The sequence below is a fragment of the Malaclemys terrapin genome, chromosome 3 (genome assembly GCF_027887155.1).
Source record: "Malaclemys terrapin pileata isolate rMalTer1 chromosome 3, rMalTer1.hap1, whole genome shotgun sequence".
Taxonomy (NCBI): Eukaryota; Metazoa; Chordata; order Testudines; family Emydidae; genus Malaclemys; species Malaclemys terrapin.
In genome coordinates this window covers 1,157,920-1,173,140 of record NC_071507.1, presented here as the reverse complement: position 1 = coordinate 1,173,140, position 15,221 = coordinate 1,157,920, and the positions used below count along the sequence as shown (strand labels likewise).

The window sequence follows — 15,221 nt, the reverse complement described above, 5'->3', positions numbered from 1 at the left end:
TCATTCCAGGGTATCCAAACAAATAGCCCCACAACTCCCCCTTCCCGCACAAACAACCCATCCGATCAGCTCTCTGTGGTAGGGCGTATACCCTTTCAGTGTGCCCCCAAGGGAATCCCACAGCCCTTCCTTCTGCTGCCCCACTCAGAGGCCCCTCCTGAGCCAGGCAGTCTGTTCAGAATCAGATCAAGGGGCCAGTCAGTTGCAAGGGGCTGTCAGTCACAAGGGAGTGAGAGGCAGGGGCTTTGCCAGGACAGGGAGCTCTGGGGAAACAGGAGCGGCCCTGGTTATTGGTGTGGAGTTCACTGACCGGACTCTGCATGGCCAAGGACTGTGGGTGAGTTTGAGTTTTGTGGAGTAAAGCAAAGCTTCTTAATACCCAGAGAGGGATGTTTATGTTTGATCCGGTGCCTCTTGTGACCAGTCTTTTTAGTCACTTGGGCCACGATGTGTGGAGGTGGAGTGGAGAGCTGAGCAAACACTGGCTGAGCTCTGTTGGTCTCCTGCTCCCAGTCCACATCACTCCCCGCCCTGGGGACACCCAGCCACAGCCTTGACTAATCCCAATTCAGTGCTGGCCTCATACCCACCAGGCAAGGTACCCCACTAACTGGAACACCGCAGTTCCCCATCCAGGCTGAGTGGTGGGGCCTGATGAGCACTACAGAGGCTGGGATGGACTGCCCCAGACAGGGGCATGTGGATTTGAAAGGGTTCTCTTCCCACCTGCTTGTTGGAGAGAAGTGGCAGGAAGTCTGCAGCCTCAGGTTGTGATGTTAATGAAATTAGGGGATGATCCGTTGGCTGCCATAATAATACCTCGCACACACCTCCAGCCAACATGCTTGATTGTTCTTGTCTAGATCAGCTCACTATCTGCTCCTGCCCAATCCACTGGTTCCTCTCCCCTACCTGTGTTTAGCCAGTATCTGTCCTCATCTCAGTACACGGCTCTTCTCTGTGCCACTTTCTCCTCCTCCCTCCATCCCTTTTCCCCCTCTCCTTCTCTCTTGCCCAAACAAGTCCACAGCCCCAACCCTTTCTCTTACTGTCAGGGATCCAGGGCTGAAGAGACCCAGCTCATTGCCCTCAGCTGATTCAGCTAATGAACCTGGCCTCCTGACTGGCTAAAGGCTCCTGCAGGCACATTCTCAAACCCTGCAGCAGGCCTGGTTGCTCAGTAGCATTTCATCCCTGTGGCTATGGCCTTGGTCCTGGTCCAGCTGATGCTCTGACTCATTCCCTGGACTTGGTAACTTGACTCTTGAATTGGGCTCTGGTCACTAGGCCTGGCTGCCCTAGTTCCAACCAGCAGGCCAGCTTCCTCTCCTGACAAGGCACAGCCCCATCCATAATACCTCAGAGTCCTGGAAGCAGGGCCTGTCCTTTTCTTTCTGTTCATAGAGCTAAATCCATCTCTTTCACACCCAGATGTGTACCCCAACCCCCTTCACCTTCCAGTCCATTCAAGATACTGCTGCTAGGGTTGTTTCCCTGGCTCATTGCTTGTCTGTGCTACTCAGCACCAGTTACCACCTCACCATCACCTTAGACTCACCAGGGATCTGCAAGTCTGATTGGTGAAGTGAGGGAGTCAGTGCAATGGGGCCAGCCTTGAAGGCCCAGATGTCAGTATGTGTGGCAAGCTGCTCCATACTTCCATCCATGCTGTTTACTATGCATGGGATGTCCTCCCGGAATTAACCCAGGAGGCTACTGCCCTCTTTCTTCAAACCCCAGCCTGGCTGTTACGTTTACAGGCAATAGGTAGGGCTAGTAGGATATTTTCCATCAAAACTGGTTTTTGACAGAAAATGGGGCAACCTTTTTTCCCCTGCAAAAATTGTCTTTTCCATGGAAAATTTTGACCTTTCATCAAGAAACCAAAGCCCCACATTTTTCAGTTTCAATGAGAAGTTGAAGATTTCAGTGGAGAATTTCAACAAAAACTAGGTTTTTTTTTAACTTCTGTCAAAATTTTCCATGAACACCCTTTCCCCCATCTTCTGTCCAGCTCTAGTAATAAGGCAAGTGGGGAAAGCTATATTTATTTCATATTCTTCTAATGCTCCTCTAGTATATGGGGCCATCAGGCTGCACAGTAGTGACCTATGTAACTACATGATCTTAGTTTTGTTATCCTCCTTGTCCTTCCCTCCTCTTGACAAAGACACAAGTGAATGTGACAGGCAAGTCAGTTGTTTGGGGCAGGAACTGTCTACCTGTGCACTGATACAGCTCCTAGCACAATGAGACCTCTATCCTGATTGGGATCACAAGGCACCTCCTATTAGAAAGGATAAATCATCATGATAATGTAAATGCAAGAATATCAACACTGTGACTTGCAAAAATCCACGTCTCCCATCCATTTCCAAATGTGTAGCCATTATGCAACTACATCTATAGAAGTACACCTCTACTGCGATATAACACGACCTGATATAACACGAATTTGGATATAACGCGGTAAAGCAGTGCTCCGGGGAGGCGGGGCTGCGCACTCCGGCGGATCAAAGAAAGTTCGATATAATGCAGTTTCACCTATAACGCGGTAAGATTTTTTGGCTCCTGAAGACAGCGTTATATAGGGGTAGAGGTGTATATGTGCCAGATGTTGTTGCTTGTTACAAAGACTGTCAGTGTCCATGCTTCACAGATAATCAAGTTTATAAATTTAATAAAATCAATAACAAGACATTAATTGACAAAAGCCTCTGTTTTTCATAAAGATTTTATTTTGATTTACTCTATGCTGCAACCCAGTCACACCTGCTTGATTTTAAGTTGGGACTGCCCAAGTGATATTTTAAAGACCACAAATGCTGAAAACAATGGAATCTACTAGCTAAGGTCCTGATCCTGCAACCATGTGAATGGCCCCTTTGCTTTACTCCCATGCGTAGCCCCATTGATCTCAGAAGAGCTACTCCTGTGAGTAAAGTGATGCAGGTGTTACAGGATTGGGGCCTAGGGATATTTCAACACTTATTTTACTCCCTTAATGTCATACTTCCTAGAAATATCAAGCTGTTTACCTGCATGGTGCTTAAATAATGCATGGCAAATACTGCCATGATATGGGAGAAGAGTATACCTTGTCTCTCCAAAATTCTCAACTTCAAAGGAGTTAAAATCACGGTTGCCAATTCTCACGGTTTTATTGTGAGACTCATGATATGTAATATATTTCTTAATTTCCAGCTCCTGGAGTTCTGTGATTAAATGGGAATCTCAGCTTTCATTTAAAAATTAAGTTTCCAGCCTTCAATTGTGGAGAATACCTTGAGAATGTGACCCTTTAAAGGCACAAACCCAGAAGGCAAACAAAAAAACCCTGAACATTTATTATTTTAATAAATCTCATGATTCTGAGGCCCTGACTTGTGATTTAGAATACATGGGGGTTGGCAGTGCTGAAGGAGAGTGTCCGCAATGTGATTTCTAGTACATATCACTTCCAAGTCATAGCAGATCGCCTTTCTTCTCCAGCACAGACAAGTTATTTTTGCCAATGCTCACAATTCTATTGTGAGGCTTGCCATATTTGGTGATTGTCTTAAATCCCCAGCTGCCAGAGTCAGGTGCTTATGGGAGAATCTCAGCTTCCTTTTAAAACAACAGTAAGTTTCTAGTAGGGTTACCATATTTAAAAAATAAAAAAAGAGGACAATCCATGGGCTCTGGCCCCGCCCCTTCCCCAAAGTCCCCGCCCTAACTCCCCCTCCTCCCTCCCAGCCACGCGAAAAGGGCTGCCCGAGCACTACCGGCTTCACAGTTTGCCAGACAGCCTCCAGACCTTGCGCCCCTGGCCGGCGCTTCCCCAGCGCAGCTGGAGCCCGGGAGGGGAAGCGCCCAGCCGGGGGCGCAGGGTCTGGAGGTTGCCCGGCAAACCATGAAGCCGGTAGCGCTCAGGCTTCAGGCAGCCCCTATGCCTCCGGACCCTGCGCCCCAAGCCGGGCACTTCCCGTCCCGGGCTCCAGCTGCTCTGCTCCTCCCCTGACTCTTCGGCTCTGTTTAAGAGCCGAGCTGCCCGAGTGCTACCAGCTTCGGGCAGCCCCCTTTCCTCCGGACCCTGCGCCGCCGGAGCAGAGCAGCTGGAGCCTGGGAAGGGAAGTGCCCAGCCGGCGGCTCGGGGTCCAGAGGCAAGGGGGCTGCCCGAAGCCGGTAGCGCTGGCTCGGGCAGCTTGGCTCTTAAACAGAGCCGAAGTCTGAGTCAGGGGAGGAGCAGAGCAGCCGCGGGAGAGGAAGTGCCCGGCCGGTATTTTTCCCAGACATGTTCGGCTTTTTGGCAATTCCCCCCGGACGGGGGTTTGATTGCCGAAAAGCCAGACATGTCCGGGAAAAACCAGACGTATGGTAATCCTATTTCTAGTCCTCCTGATTGTAGAAAAAAACTTGGAAATGTGACCTGAGTGTATCCTAAAAACTCAAATGCCAGAAGGCAAATAAAATGAGCCCACAATGTATTATTTTGTAAGATCTCATGATTTTTAAGCCAGTCTGGTGATTTTCAGGGTCTGACTCCAGCTTTTTGAACCCCGGGGGTTGGCAATCCTGCATTTTGAAAGTCTCTCTTCTCTTTTATTCCAGGTCAGGTCTCTCAAAACTACAGGCCACAGCCTACAGCGCTCCCCCTCTTGGTGCCAGCAGTGTGAACTACATATCCCAGCATGCAATCCTCCATCTGGAGTTGAATGGCTGGCTGCTCATGTTATATCAAAACCAGCATTGCATGCTGGACCCCGTAGTGTTTACCTGCTTGCTGAAATGGGATAGAGCAGCTGATAGTCGCGCTGTAGATGAGGTTGCAGCTTAGTTTTCGTTTAGCAGAATATTGGCTAGCCTCCCTGTTTCAGAGAGGGGCCAGGAAAACGTACGGGACAGTCTATCCCTGTCTGTTCTGGCTTGGCCCGCTTGGGGGAGGATCATGTGATTTCCTGGCTCCAAGCTCTGTCCTGTTTGCAGTGTGTTTTCTTGCTGCTGCCTCTGCTTTCCGGATTTCCCGTCCTCAGCCGTCTGCTTACCTTGGTGTTGTGGTTTCTCTCTTGTTTTCCAGAGACATCCAGCTGTGGGGAGTAATGACAGAGGTGACCAGAGAGGTGTTTGGACACTTGCCCCAGAAGGGAGGAGGAGGGGCTGTTGAAAAGTTCCTGCTGAAATCAGACAGAGTTAAAGTGGAGATTATCTCCTTGGGCTGTATAATCACTGCACTGGAAACCAAAGGCAGGGATGGGAACCTCTCTGACATTGTCCTGGGCTTTGATCGCTTGGAAGGTGGGTTTAAATCCATTTTTTTCAAAGACAATATGCATTGACCTAGCTTCTTGGTTATTTTCTTTCTGATCCTTTTCTAAGGCACCTCTCACTAGGCCCCTGGTTCTCCATGTCCTGCTCCCAGCGTAGTCCTCTGCTGTAGTGCACAGGGGGTGCAAAACACTACCATATCCCAGTGGTGTTGTGTTCCATCCACCCACACTGGTGTGAGTGACTATGGGCAAGGCGGTGGAGAGGGTTCTATTTCAGTCAGTGTGTGTTGGGGGGAGGGGGGTTTGCAGGTTGCCATTTGCTTCAGTGGAAGCAGGATCAGACCCATATTACGCAGAATCTCCACCACAAGAGAAGAAAAATTTCCTTCCCCAGTCCAGAAGGACTTTTTATGTTTAGAACAAAGACAATCACAGCACAGCAGCTGGGACTGTACAATTAGGAAAGAGATGACTAAGGGGGGATATGACAGAGGTCTATAAAATCATACTGGTGTGGAGAAAGTGAATAAGGAAGAGTTATTTACCCCTTCACATAACACAAGAACTAGGAGTTGCCAATGAAATTAATAGGCAGCAGGTTTAAAGTAAACATAAGGAAGTATTTTTTCAAACAACACACAGTCATCCCATGGAACTTGTTGCCAGGGGATGATGTGAAGGCCAGAAGTATAACTGGGTTCAAAAAAGAATTAGATAAATTCCTGGAGAATAGGTCCAGATGGTCAAGGTTGTAACCCCATGCTCTGGGTGTACCTAAATCTCCAACTGCCGGAAGCTGGGATTGGACAATGGAGGTGGAGCATTCAAAATTGCCCTGCTCTGTGCATTCCCTCTGAAGCATCTGACACTGGCCAATGTCAGGGACAGGGTACTGGGCTACATGGACCGTTGGCCTGATCCTGTAGAGTCATTCTTATGGCAATGAGATACATTATAATAATTTTGATTACTGTAGCAGCTAGAGGCCCCAATCAAGAATGAAGCCTTGAGAGGGAGGATGGTCAAATGGTTAGGGCACCAAGCTGGGACTTAAGAGATCCTGGGTTCAGTTACCTGCTCTGCCACAAACTCCTTTTGTGACCATGGGGAAGTCACTTAGCCTCTCTGTGCCTCAGTTCTCCAACTGTAGAATGGGATAATCGCCCTGCCTGATGGCCGAGTTGTGAGAATAAATGCAACAGCATGTGAAGTGCTCAGATATGGTGATGGGAGCCATAGGAGAACCTTAGATAAATTGTGCTAGGTGTGTACAACAACAAAATGGCATAGTACTTGCCCAGTATGTAACCTTTACCTCTTAGCACCAAGTGTCTCTCTGTCGGTTGCACCGTAGTTGCCCCCGATTTACACACTTATGCAAGTGAGATCAGAGTCAGGCTTGCGAAACTTGAAAATGGGGCAGGGACCATGTTTTTGTTTTGTTTGTACAGCACCTAGCATGGTTCTGGTCCATGGCGAGGGCTCCTAGGCACTAGGGCAGGGGTAGGCAACCTATGGCAGGCGTGCCAAAGGCGGCACACGAGCTGATTTTCAGTGGCACTCACACTGCCCGGGTCTTGGCCACTAGTCCGGGGGGCTCTGCATTTTAATTTAATTTTAAATTAAGCTTCTTAAACATTTTAAAAACTTTATTTACTTTACATACAACAATAGTTTAATTATAGACTTATAGAAAGAGACATTCTAAAAACGTTAAAATGTATTACTGGCACGCGAAACCTTAACTCAGAGTGAAAATGAAGACTCGGCACACCACTTCTGAAAGGTTGCCAACCCCTGCACTAGGGTCATACAGATAATTAATAACACTGTGAATGTTGTCAATCCCCGGCTGCCCCTGGCTGCAGCAGCAGAACTGGATGCTGGGGAGGGAGAGGTTGGGGACTTATGGATCAGTTCAGGGTGGGTGTTCCATGTTCAGGTGGCAGTATGGATGCTGGCACGAAGGTCTGTGTGAGAACTGACAAGGGGGCGGAGGAGGCTGGCAACCTTGGCTCAGCAGAGCAGGCGGGGTTGGTGGACAAGAGGCAGGAGTGGGCATGCAGTGAGTGCAGAGTCACGAAGACCCGTGAAGTGAAGACAAGTAGCTTGACCCCAATGTGGAGAAAGAGGGGAACAGGTGAAGAGGCTTCAAGAGGGGACAGGCAGGGTAAGTGATCCAAGCAGTTGTGCTTTGTATGGAGAGGAGGGACAGCGATGTGGATGGTAGAGGCCTGAGAGGACAAGCCTGTATGTTCAGGGCTCTGGGAGCGAGGGATGTGAGTGGACATTTCTGACTAGTGCCTTACTAGAGTGGAGCTAACAGGCCTGTCTGTTACTCCACTGAATCTAGTTCTGAAAAACATTTAGTTCCTGATTCTGCCCATCTTGCTCATGAACTACAATGGAGCAGTGCCACTGAAATGAATGGGATTCCTCAGACTAGGGGTTACACTGCATTACGTTGAGCTGGGTCTTTGGAAAGCCCATGAAATAAGGCCTGACGGGGAAATGGCTGCCTTGAGGTCATTGTATCCCTAAACAGATCTGAGCCAGGCTCACAGCACACATGAGTGCACTCAGTCCTGCAATAAGCAGCTGATCAGTCACCACCTGACTGCAAATAAGCGCTTTCTTCCTGTTTTTAAGGCAAATTATATGAGCCTCTTGGAGCACCATGGAGTGACCACTGAGAGCAGAATGCCCCAGCTGTCACATTGGGACCATGTTCTCGCCTCTTCCGAATACTGAAGAAGCACTCCGAATGCTCGCTTAGCTCCAGAAGGGAACACACACTCCAAGCTTGCTGGCAGCTCCCTGGCAGACACACATCAGACTGCTTTTATTTCATGCATTCCCTCCTTTTTGTTATCTCACAAATTTGCGTGAAAGTAGGAGGCCAAATACTGCTTTCCATTCTCGATGGAGAATCTGAGAGCAGAGCAGAGCAGAGACCATGTATTAATCTGGATTTTTGCCCGAGGAATGGAGTAGATTTGGATGAATGGGTTTGGTTTCTCTGGTTAATAGGGTACGTTTGTTACTATGCTAGAGCACTAATTGGTTTCTGCGTAGATTCTCATTTTCAAACCGCTCTAAAATCCACATGTGTCATTAGGGTGGCTCAAAAATTGGCCTGTCAGTTCAGAGTCTGGGTAAAGTCTGGGGTGAGAATTTGGTGACAGTGGATGACCGTGTTCTCTAGAGTACAGACCCCCTCATCCCTTCCCCTCCCCCCACCCAAAAGGAAAAAGACCTGTTTTTTAAATGTCAGCCTTCTCATAATGCACAGATATGGACCCGACAGGGGGCGCTATCCCCCCAAAGCCCCCTCACTGCACTGCCCTTGTTGAGACCTAGCATCAGCACCAAGAACTTTGTAGCTTGAATACCTGCAAGTATTGGAGTTTGCTTTGTGAGCTCACCTGCTGTGAGCCAGGTTCATCTCTTGCAGCAGAGAGTGATTGTTAGGGAGACCTTCTCACACAATATACCACAGGAGAAGGGGAACTGAGTTGGGAGCTAGAAACTGTGAATTAAAATTTCTGCCCCTGACTCTGGGAAATATTTCTATGCATTTCATAGCTCTTAATAGTAACCCAGGCTGCCTGTATCCCTGTCCTGAGAGGAGATGACCATCCTTCCCCTATTTAGCAAATAAGCGGCTGCTCAAGGGCCTTTCAGCCAAAGCCAGGAATAGACCCAGTCTCTAAAGACTGGCCCAAGGCTCCTCCCCTCAGCCATGCCGTCCTTTTAAGTGAATCTGCCAAGTTGGTTTGCCCTAGGCGGCAACATAGTGTCCGTATATTGATGGTGAATAGGGCAGGGGCTGCAAGCAGCAAAAAGATGGTCTTGTGGCTGTGCAGTGTACGGGGGCTCAGGAGATCTAGTGTCTGTCCTGGGCTCTCCCACAGCCTGCCTCTGGGATGCTGAGCAAGCCACTTACAGCAGTGTGTTTTGGAGGTGACCACCTGGCTGAGATCTGCGTAGAGAACGCCTCACCTCCATGGTATTTAGCAGGAAGGATTGCCTTGTGGCTAATGCATCAGCCTCGTGCTCCAGGTGGCTACATTGGGTGGGAAGTGTCACCTTAGCTCTCCATTTCCTGGCTTTTTAACATGTACATCTTGTTTAGGTGGCTGTTCTTGTAAAGGAACCTTAAACTCCACAGTTCCTTGTTCGGCAGCCATGAGTTTTGAGGGCTGAAACTCTCCCATTCTGGAAGGGCACGAGGAGTGCAGGGCAGTTGTTTGGTGTGATGGAAATGGGCATGCACCTCCAAGATGCGCCATTGGGGATGCCTTCTAGAACTCAAATTAGTAAACAAATGGAGACTTGCAGACACCTTCTACCCTTGTCTTTTTGCCAGGACTGTTTTTCCCACCCCATCCCAACCCAACCCAACCCAACTTTCTGAGCTCCATCCGCCTGGCTCTAGGGATCACAGACAAACTAGAACTTTGTTTTGAATAATGTCTCATTTATTTTTGTTAGGTTATGTCAACAAACACCCCTACTTTGGAGCCACAATTGGGCGAGTTGCTAACAGAATTGCTAATGGGAAATTCACGGTGGAAGGAAAAGAGTATCAGTTGGCCCTCAATAACCCACCCAACAGCCTGCATGGAGGGAACAAAGGGTTTGACAAGGTAAATCTGATCATGGTCAAACTGATTCTAATCTCCCTTGTTTTCAATCAGGAGCATCCTGTTAAAGCAAGAGGTTGATTTTAGTAGCTTTATCCCTGTGTTATTGATGTTTGAGGACAAGCTTTCTGTACCTTGAAAGTTGACACTCTTTCCAAATGGCTTCCTTATCACGCTAATATCTCCTTCTTTTCCAATGATCCTTCAGCTCTCTACAGTTAAAACACCCAGTCCCTGCAATTTGCACCAAGCAGCTTTTACAGCTGGTAAGCTGCCCCTAATTACAAATATTGTCTGCTGCAGACTTGGCCACTACAGCTGGTCTGGGGCTGGACTTTACCTGCTGGGTTACTGTGGCAAGCCATTTCTCCTCCCTGTGGCTCTGATTCCCCTTGCTCCCCTTGCCACAGCAGGGACCTCTTCAGTTTTAATTTTAGCAAAGACATCTTTTATCCCAAATACTAATTATACACTGGAGTCAAATGGATTCTAAAAAAAACTAAATAAGGAGTTTTAAACAGTGTAAGTCTCTTTCCCAGTACTTGTCTACATTTGAAAACTGTCCAGGGTTTAAACTCAATTGGGTGTGCTCAAGTTAAGAGTGCTGACCTCTGTGGCTAGAGTAGACAAGGACTGGATGTGTCAGCAGTGTAATAGCTGTTAGCCATGACTAGCTGAGTGGTGTTGAGCAGAACCACTTGTCATCTAGCTGGCCGCAGTGCTGTGGTCAGCATGAAGTCATCTGATTCCCAGGTTCCCAGGCAGGTTACTGTATAGCATTATGTTCTTTCTGTTTGGAGAGATGAACGGTCTTTATTACAAGTTTGAGATATTTTCCTGAAATATCTTCCAAATATTTTCTATGAAACCCATTTTTTTCACACTTACAAATGTTCTTGGCTCTGTTCTTTTCAATCAGTTACAGAAATAACTGTATATAGCATTAACAACGTCTGCTCTCAGAGCGGGCTCATGTCCTCCAAAGTGCAGGAATTAGCAGCTTTGCATTGAGCACCCACGTTTAAAGATCAAGATAAAGTTTAATGCTAGGTATCCCCATTTTGTAAAACACTCTTTGCCATTATTACTATACGTCCCATACAAGTATCAACACAGCTGTTTTGTAACCTGTATTGGCTGCCTTTTAAAAGACCCATTTGTGTTTGATCACAACCTTGTTTTGTTATCTGTATATGTATTTTCTTCCGTTTCTAAAAATGATAAGTATACAAAACTTTGACTGTAAGCTCCCTTGGAGCAGAGACTGTCTTTTTGTTCTGTGTTTGTGCAGTGCCTGGCGCTCCTAGGTGCAGCGGCAATACAAATAGTATCATTTTCCGATATACACATGACCTCAATCACTCAGGTCCAGCCTCTTGTCTTTTGGGATGTCATTAGAGGCTCGATCCTGCAGGGTGCCCAGCACTCTGGTCCTGATCCTGCAAAGTCCATAAGCACCAGCTTAACTTCAAGCACAGGAGCTGTCCCATTGAATTCAGCAGGACAACTTATATGCTTGAAGTTAAGTATGTGCTGAAGTGCCTAGCTAAATCAGGAATAGAGTACTCAGCGCCTCTTAGGATCAAGCCCAATTTTCCTAGGGCGTCACAGTGGTGCTGGAACAGTTTTTAGAGTGGGGGCGCTGAGCTGCGCCCCCCCCCCCCCTTACCCATGTCTGCGCCCCTCACCACTCCCTCAAGCTGGGGCCAGGAGCAGGGCTTCAGGAGCGAGGGATGCAGACAGGGTAAGGGGGCAGAGGCTGGGGTCACAGCTGGGGATGGATGCGGAATCCCGGGCCAGGGTCAGGAGCAGAGCCCCAACCATGGGGCTGGCCGCCTGGATCCTGGGTGCCAGGCCTGGCGGCTGGGACCCCTGGTTGGCGGCCGAGACTCCAGGTATGGGACCAGCGGCCGGGACTGGGGCCAGCAGCAGAGCCCCTGGGTGTGGGGCCGGCAGCTGAGACCCTGTGCAAAACCTGGGGGTGCTGCAGCACCCCCTGCACCCGTAGTTCCTGCACCTGTGGGGCTCCGGCTGCCTTAGAGCCTTCATGGATGGGGAAAAAAAACAAATATTTAATTTAAAAAATGAAGTAGAAATATATGTACATTTAATAGCAAATCCTCTCAGACAGTTGTTTTTGTCCATGAAGCTGCTATTCTGGGCTTGGATGGCTGTTAATGGCTGGTGGGGTTTTGTGTGCTTGTGCTTTTCTTTTAATCCTGGGGGGCAATGTTCAACAAAAATTGTCAGTTTTTGCGGGAATAGTATGCAGATTTTGGGGGGCAGAAAACCTTAATGATGTTTCTTTGAATAGTCACTTCAATGAGATCTCCCCTTCAGCTAGTTAGTGTGTATGTACAGGCTCTAATAGGAAGGCCTTTAATCACCTAAGAAGTGCTGTTACCACAGTGCAATAAATGTCATGTTACCAAATAGTCATGTTATCAAAGCAGTCGCAGTATAACCAAAGGCCAGATCCACAGCTGGGGTAAATCAGCATAATTCCACTGAACTACACGTTTACATCAGTGAAGGATGTGGGCCAAAAATGCATAACATTTTTTCCTACGGTTTCTCCTACTGCACAATGAAAATGTGATCACTGAAGTCTTAGCGGCAATAGTAATTATGCAGTAGTACTTATTCTAAACATGTAGGGTATTTTTTTTAAAACGTTCTCTGAAGATTATTTTAAAGAGTAAAGAAGAGATTTCAGGACAGAAATTCAGCCTTGCAGGCAGGACACAATGTCCTGGGCTGTTGTTAAACTGACAGCTGGGAGAAGGGAGAGAGTAACAGTAATTTTTGTGACTACATCTCCTACCACCCAGACCGCATGATAAATAATGTTTGGCACTCCAGAAAGCTGGTAAGAACCTAGTCTTGCTTTCCTGATCTGAGTTATGTGAAATAGGTCAGGATTACATAAAATTACATCCTTGCCATCTGACAAGGCGTTAGTAGCCACTGACTGCAGCAGCTGTTTTTACACTCTGTGACATTGGACTCTCATTTCCCCACTAGCTAGATTTGTCTATCTCCTTCCTTCTCTGTATGCTTGCTGTGGTATAGCTGCTTAGAACCCAGGGTCAGCAGTTGTAGCAGTCCCACCTGCAGAAAGGCACATTACAGTTGACCTGATTATTTGATTTCCATGTCTGGGTCAAGACCACGCACATCTGCAAAGAGAAGAGCATGTGAAGGGCCATTCAGCCATGGCAAATAGAGAGCAGGCTGATGTAACTTCATTCCAATTAGAAGGAAGCTGACTAGGGAACTTGGAGGATGACACTCTAGGTGGTATGAGAATACTGCGATTCAACTAGTTATTGATCCTGTCTGTGTGTCCAGAGAGCTGGGGAAATCCCAGAGTCTGTGCCATCCTGACCCAAACACAGAAAGCAAATACATACGATTATAGTTTGCCTATGTTTTCCCCTTTTAGAGCCATGGAGCTCAAAGCACTGTCCAAGTGTGAATGAATTAATACTTACGATAGCACTGTAAGGCAGGTAAGTATTTATTATCCCTGGTGTAAGGGTAGGTAAAGTGAGGCACACAGAGATGTGACGTGGCGTGCCGGAGTTCTCATCACAATGCAGCTTCGGAAAGCTTGCTGCAGTGCTGCCTCTCTAGCTCAGCTTGATGTGCTATAAAAGAAGAAAGCAAGGAAAAGAGGAAGAAAGGGGTAAGCAACATACATGTGACTTGGAGCCTCTTGCTGTGAGTACATTGCATCTCACAAGCTAAGGAGGATTGGGCCTAACTGTGACTCCAAGGGACGTGCTTCAGCACAGATGATATTCCTTGCTCTGTGTTGGTCATGTACACATGCTTTCGCATGGTGCCGTGGGAGCATGGCACCTTCTGATGTGATCCTAACTGTTTGTGGTCATTCTGGGTATGTCTACACTGCAAAAAAAGACCCATGGCAGAAAGTCTGAGTGCAGGTCAACTGACTTAGCTTGTGGGGCTCATGGTGCATCGCTGAAATAGCAAGGTGGACGTTGCATCTTGGGCTGGAACCTGGGCTCTGAAACCTAGCAGGGATGTGTGTGAGTCTCAGAGCCTGAGCTCCAGCCCGAGCAGAAATATCTACATGTCTGTTTTTAGCCTCCTTGCCTTAGCCCCGTGAGCCCGAGTCAGTTTACCTGGGCTCTGAGACTCGCTGCTGTGTGTTTTTTCTCCAGTGTAGATGTACCCTAAAGATCCTGTGACACTTATTAGAGGTTTTGAGAGTTATCCCTAGTGCTCTGATTGGACTCCAGCTTTAGTTGTTCTGTTCCTCCAACTTCTCCTAGTCATTTCAGTTGGATACAGTGTTTGTTTTCACTTCCTATTTTAAACTGTGCAGCTGAGGAGCTCCCTGAATGTAGACTGTAGGACCTCTAGATAAAATGCAGTCTATACATTTGTTTTTAGATTATGTATCTGAAATATACAGGACCTTGAGGAAGTGGGAAATAATACTGGTTGGCAGCTTCTTCTTCCTGTGTTAAATCCAACATGTAGCATGAGAGAAGAGTGTTACTCAGTAAAATATTATGATTGATATTACTGTGTCACTTAGGAGCCTCAGTCATGGATCAGGACCTTATTGTGGTAGGCACTGTACAAGCACAGAACAAAAAAAGGCCCCTGCCCCAAGAAGCTTACTGTCTAACAATGGTTTCTATGTCGCTGCGGCTGTAAACAAGAATTCTGAGAAATGTGTTTGTCTCCGGAAATGGAGCCATGTCAAGTATCTTGCATGTGGTTTTCCACGGGGGTAGAGAAATGAAATGAATGTCAACAAAATTGTTGTTGCAGGTTCTCTGGACCCCAGAGGTGCTGCTAAATGGCATACGCTTCTCCAGAACGAGTCCAGATGGTGAGGAAGGGTATCCTGGGGAACTAAAAGTCTGGGTGACCTACACGCTCGATGGTGGGGAACTAGCAATAAACTACCGAGCTCAAAGCAGCAGCACTACTCCTATTAGCCTGACAAACCATGCCTACTTCAATCTAGCAGGCCAGGTAAGATAATCATCCTTGGTACCTCTCATGCTTTGGAAGCATGACTGAATTAATCTCACTAACCTAAATGCCCTGTAACTCTCTCATGAGCTACGTTGTCCAGTGATCTTACTCTGCTTGCTATAACATCAGAACAACTAATACTTTAATACATCGTGAGGGGAGGGGAACCAAGAGCCATGTGCAAGTTGGGATAGAATGAAGGAGGGAGACAGTGGGGCTATTTGTGGTGTGGGTGGTCAGAAAAGCCCAGTCCAAGGGGGTTCAGAGCAATTAGGGACATGCCCTGCTCAGGGAAGTTAATTTAGCA

The 15,221-nt window shown here is 47.5% G+C and overlaps 2 protein-coding genes across 3 annotated transcripts in view; one reads left to right on the top strand and one right to left on the bottom strand.

Annotated features, from left to right (window-relative positions):
- The window catches only part of GALM (galactose mutarotase), a 67,175-nt gene that overhangs the window by 31,895 nt on the left and 20,059 nt on the right, over nt 1-15,221 (top strand). The window contains exons 1-4 of one of the 2 annotated variants that reach the window (XM_054024105.1): nt 4,709-4,807; nt 5,060-5,277; nt 9,744-9,898; nt 14,705-14,911. In XM_054024105.1, the coding sequence (XP_053880080.1) occupies nt 4,803-4,807; nt 5,060-5,277; nt 9,744-9,898; nt 14,705-14,911 (585 nt within the window). In that variant the 5' untranslated portion in view covers nt 4,709-4,802. Of the gene's footprint in view, nt 1-4,708; nt 4,808-5,059; nt 5,278-9,743; nt 9,899-14,704; nt 14,912-15,221 lie in introns of those variants that run through there. The other variant, XM_054024106.1, reaches the window with a different exon arrangement.
- The window catches only part of LOC128834913 (serine/arginine-rich splicing factor 7), a 44,707-nt gene continuing 39,390 nt past the window's right edge, over nt 9,905-15,221 (bottom strand). Inside the window, exons 11-12 of the transcript XR_008444520.1 lie at nt 13,390-13,545; nt 9,905-10,685 (exon numbers count right to left, since the gene is read on the bottom strand). The gene's annotated coding sequence lies outside the window, so the exon portion shown is untranslated. The remainder of the gene's footprint in view (nt 10,686-13,389; nt 13,546-15,221) is intronic.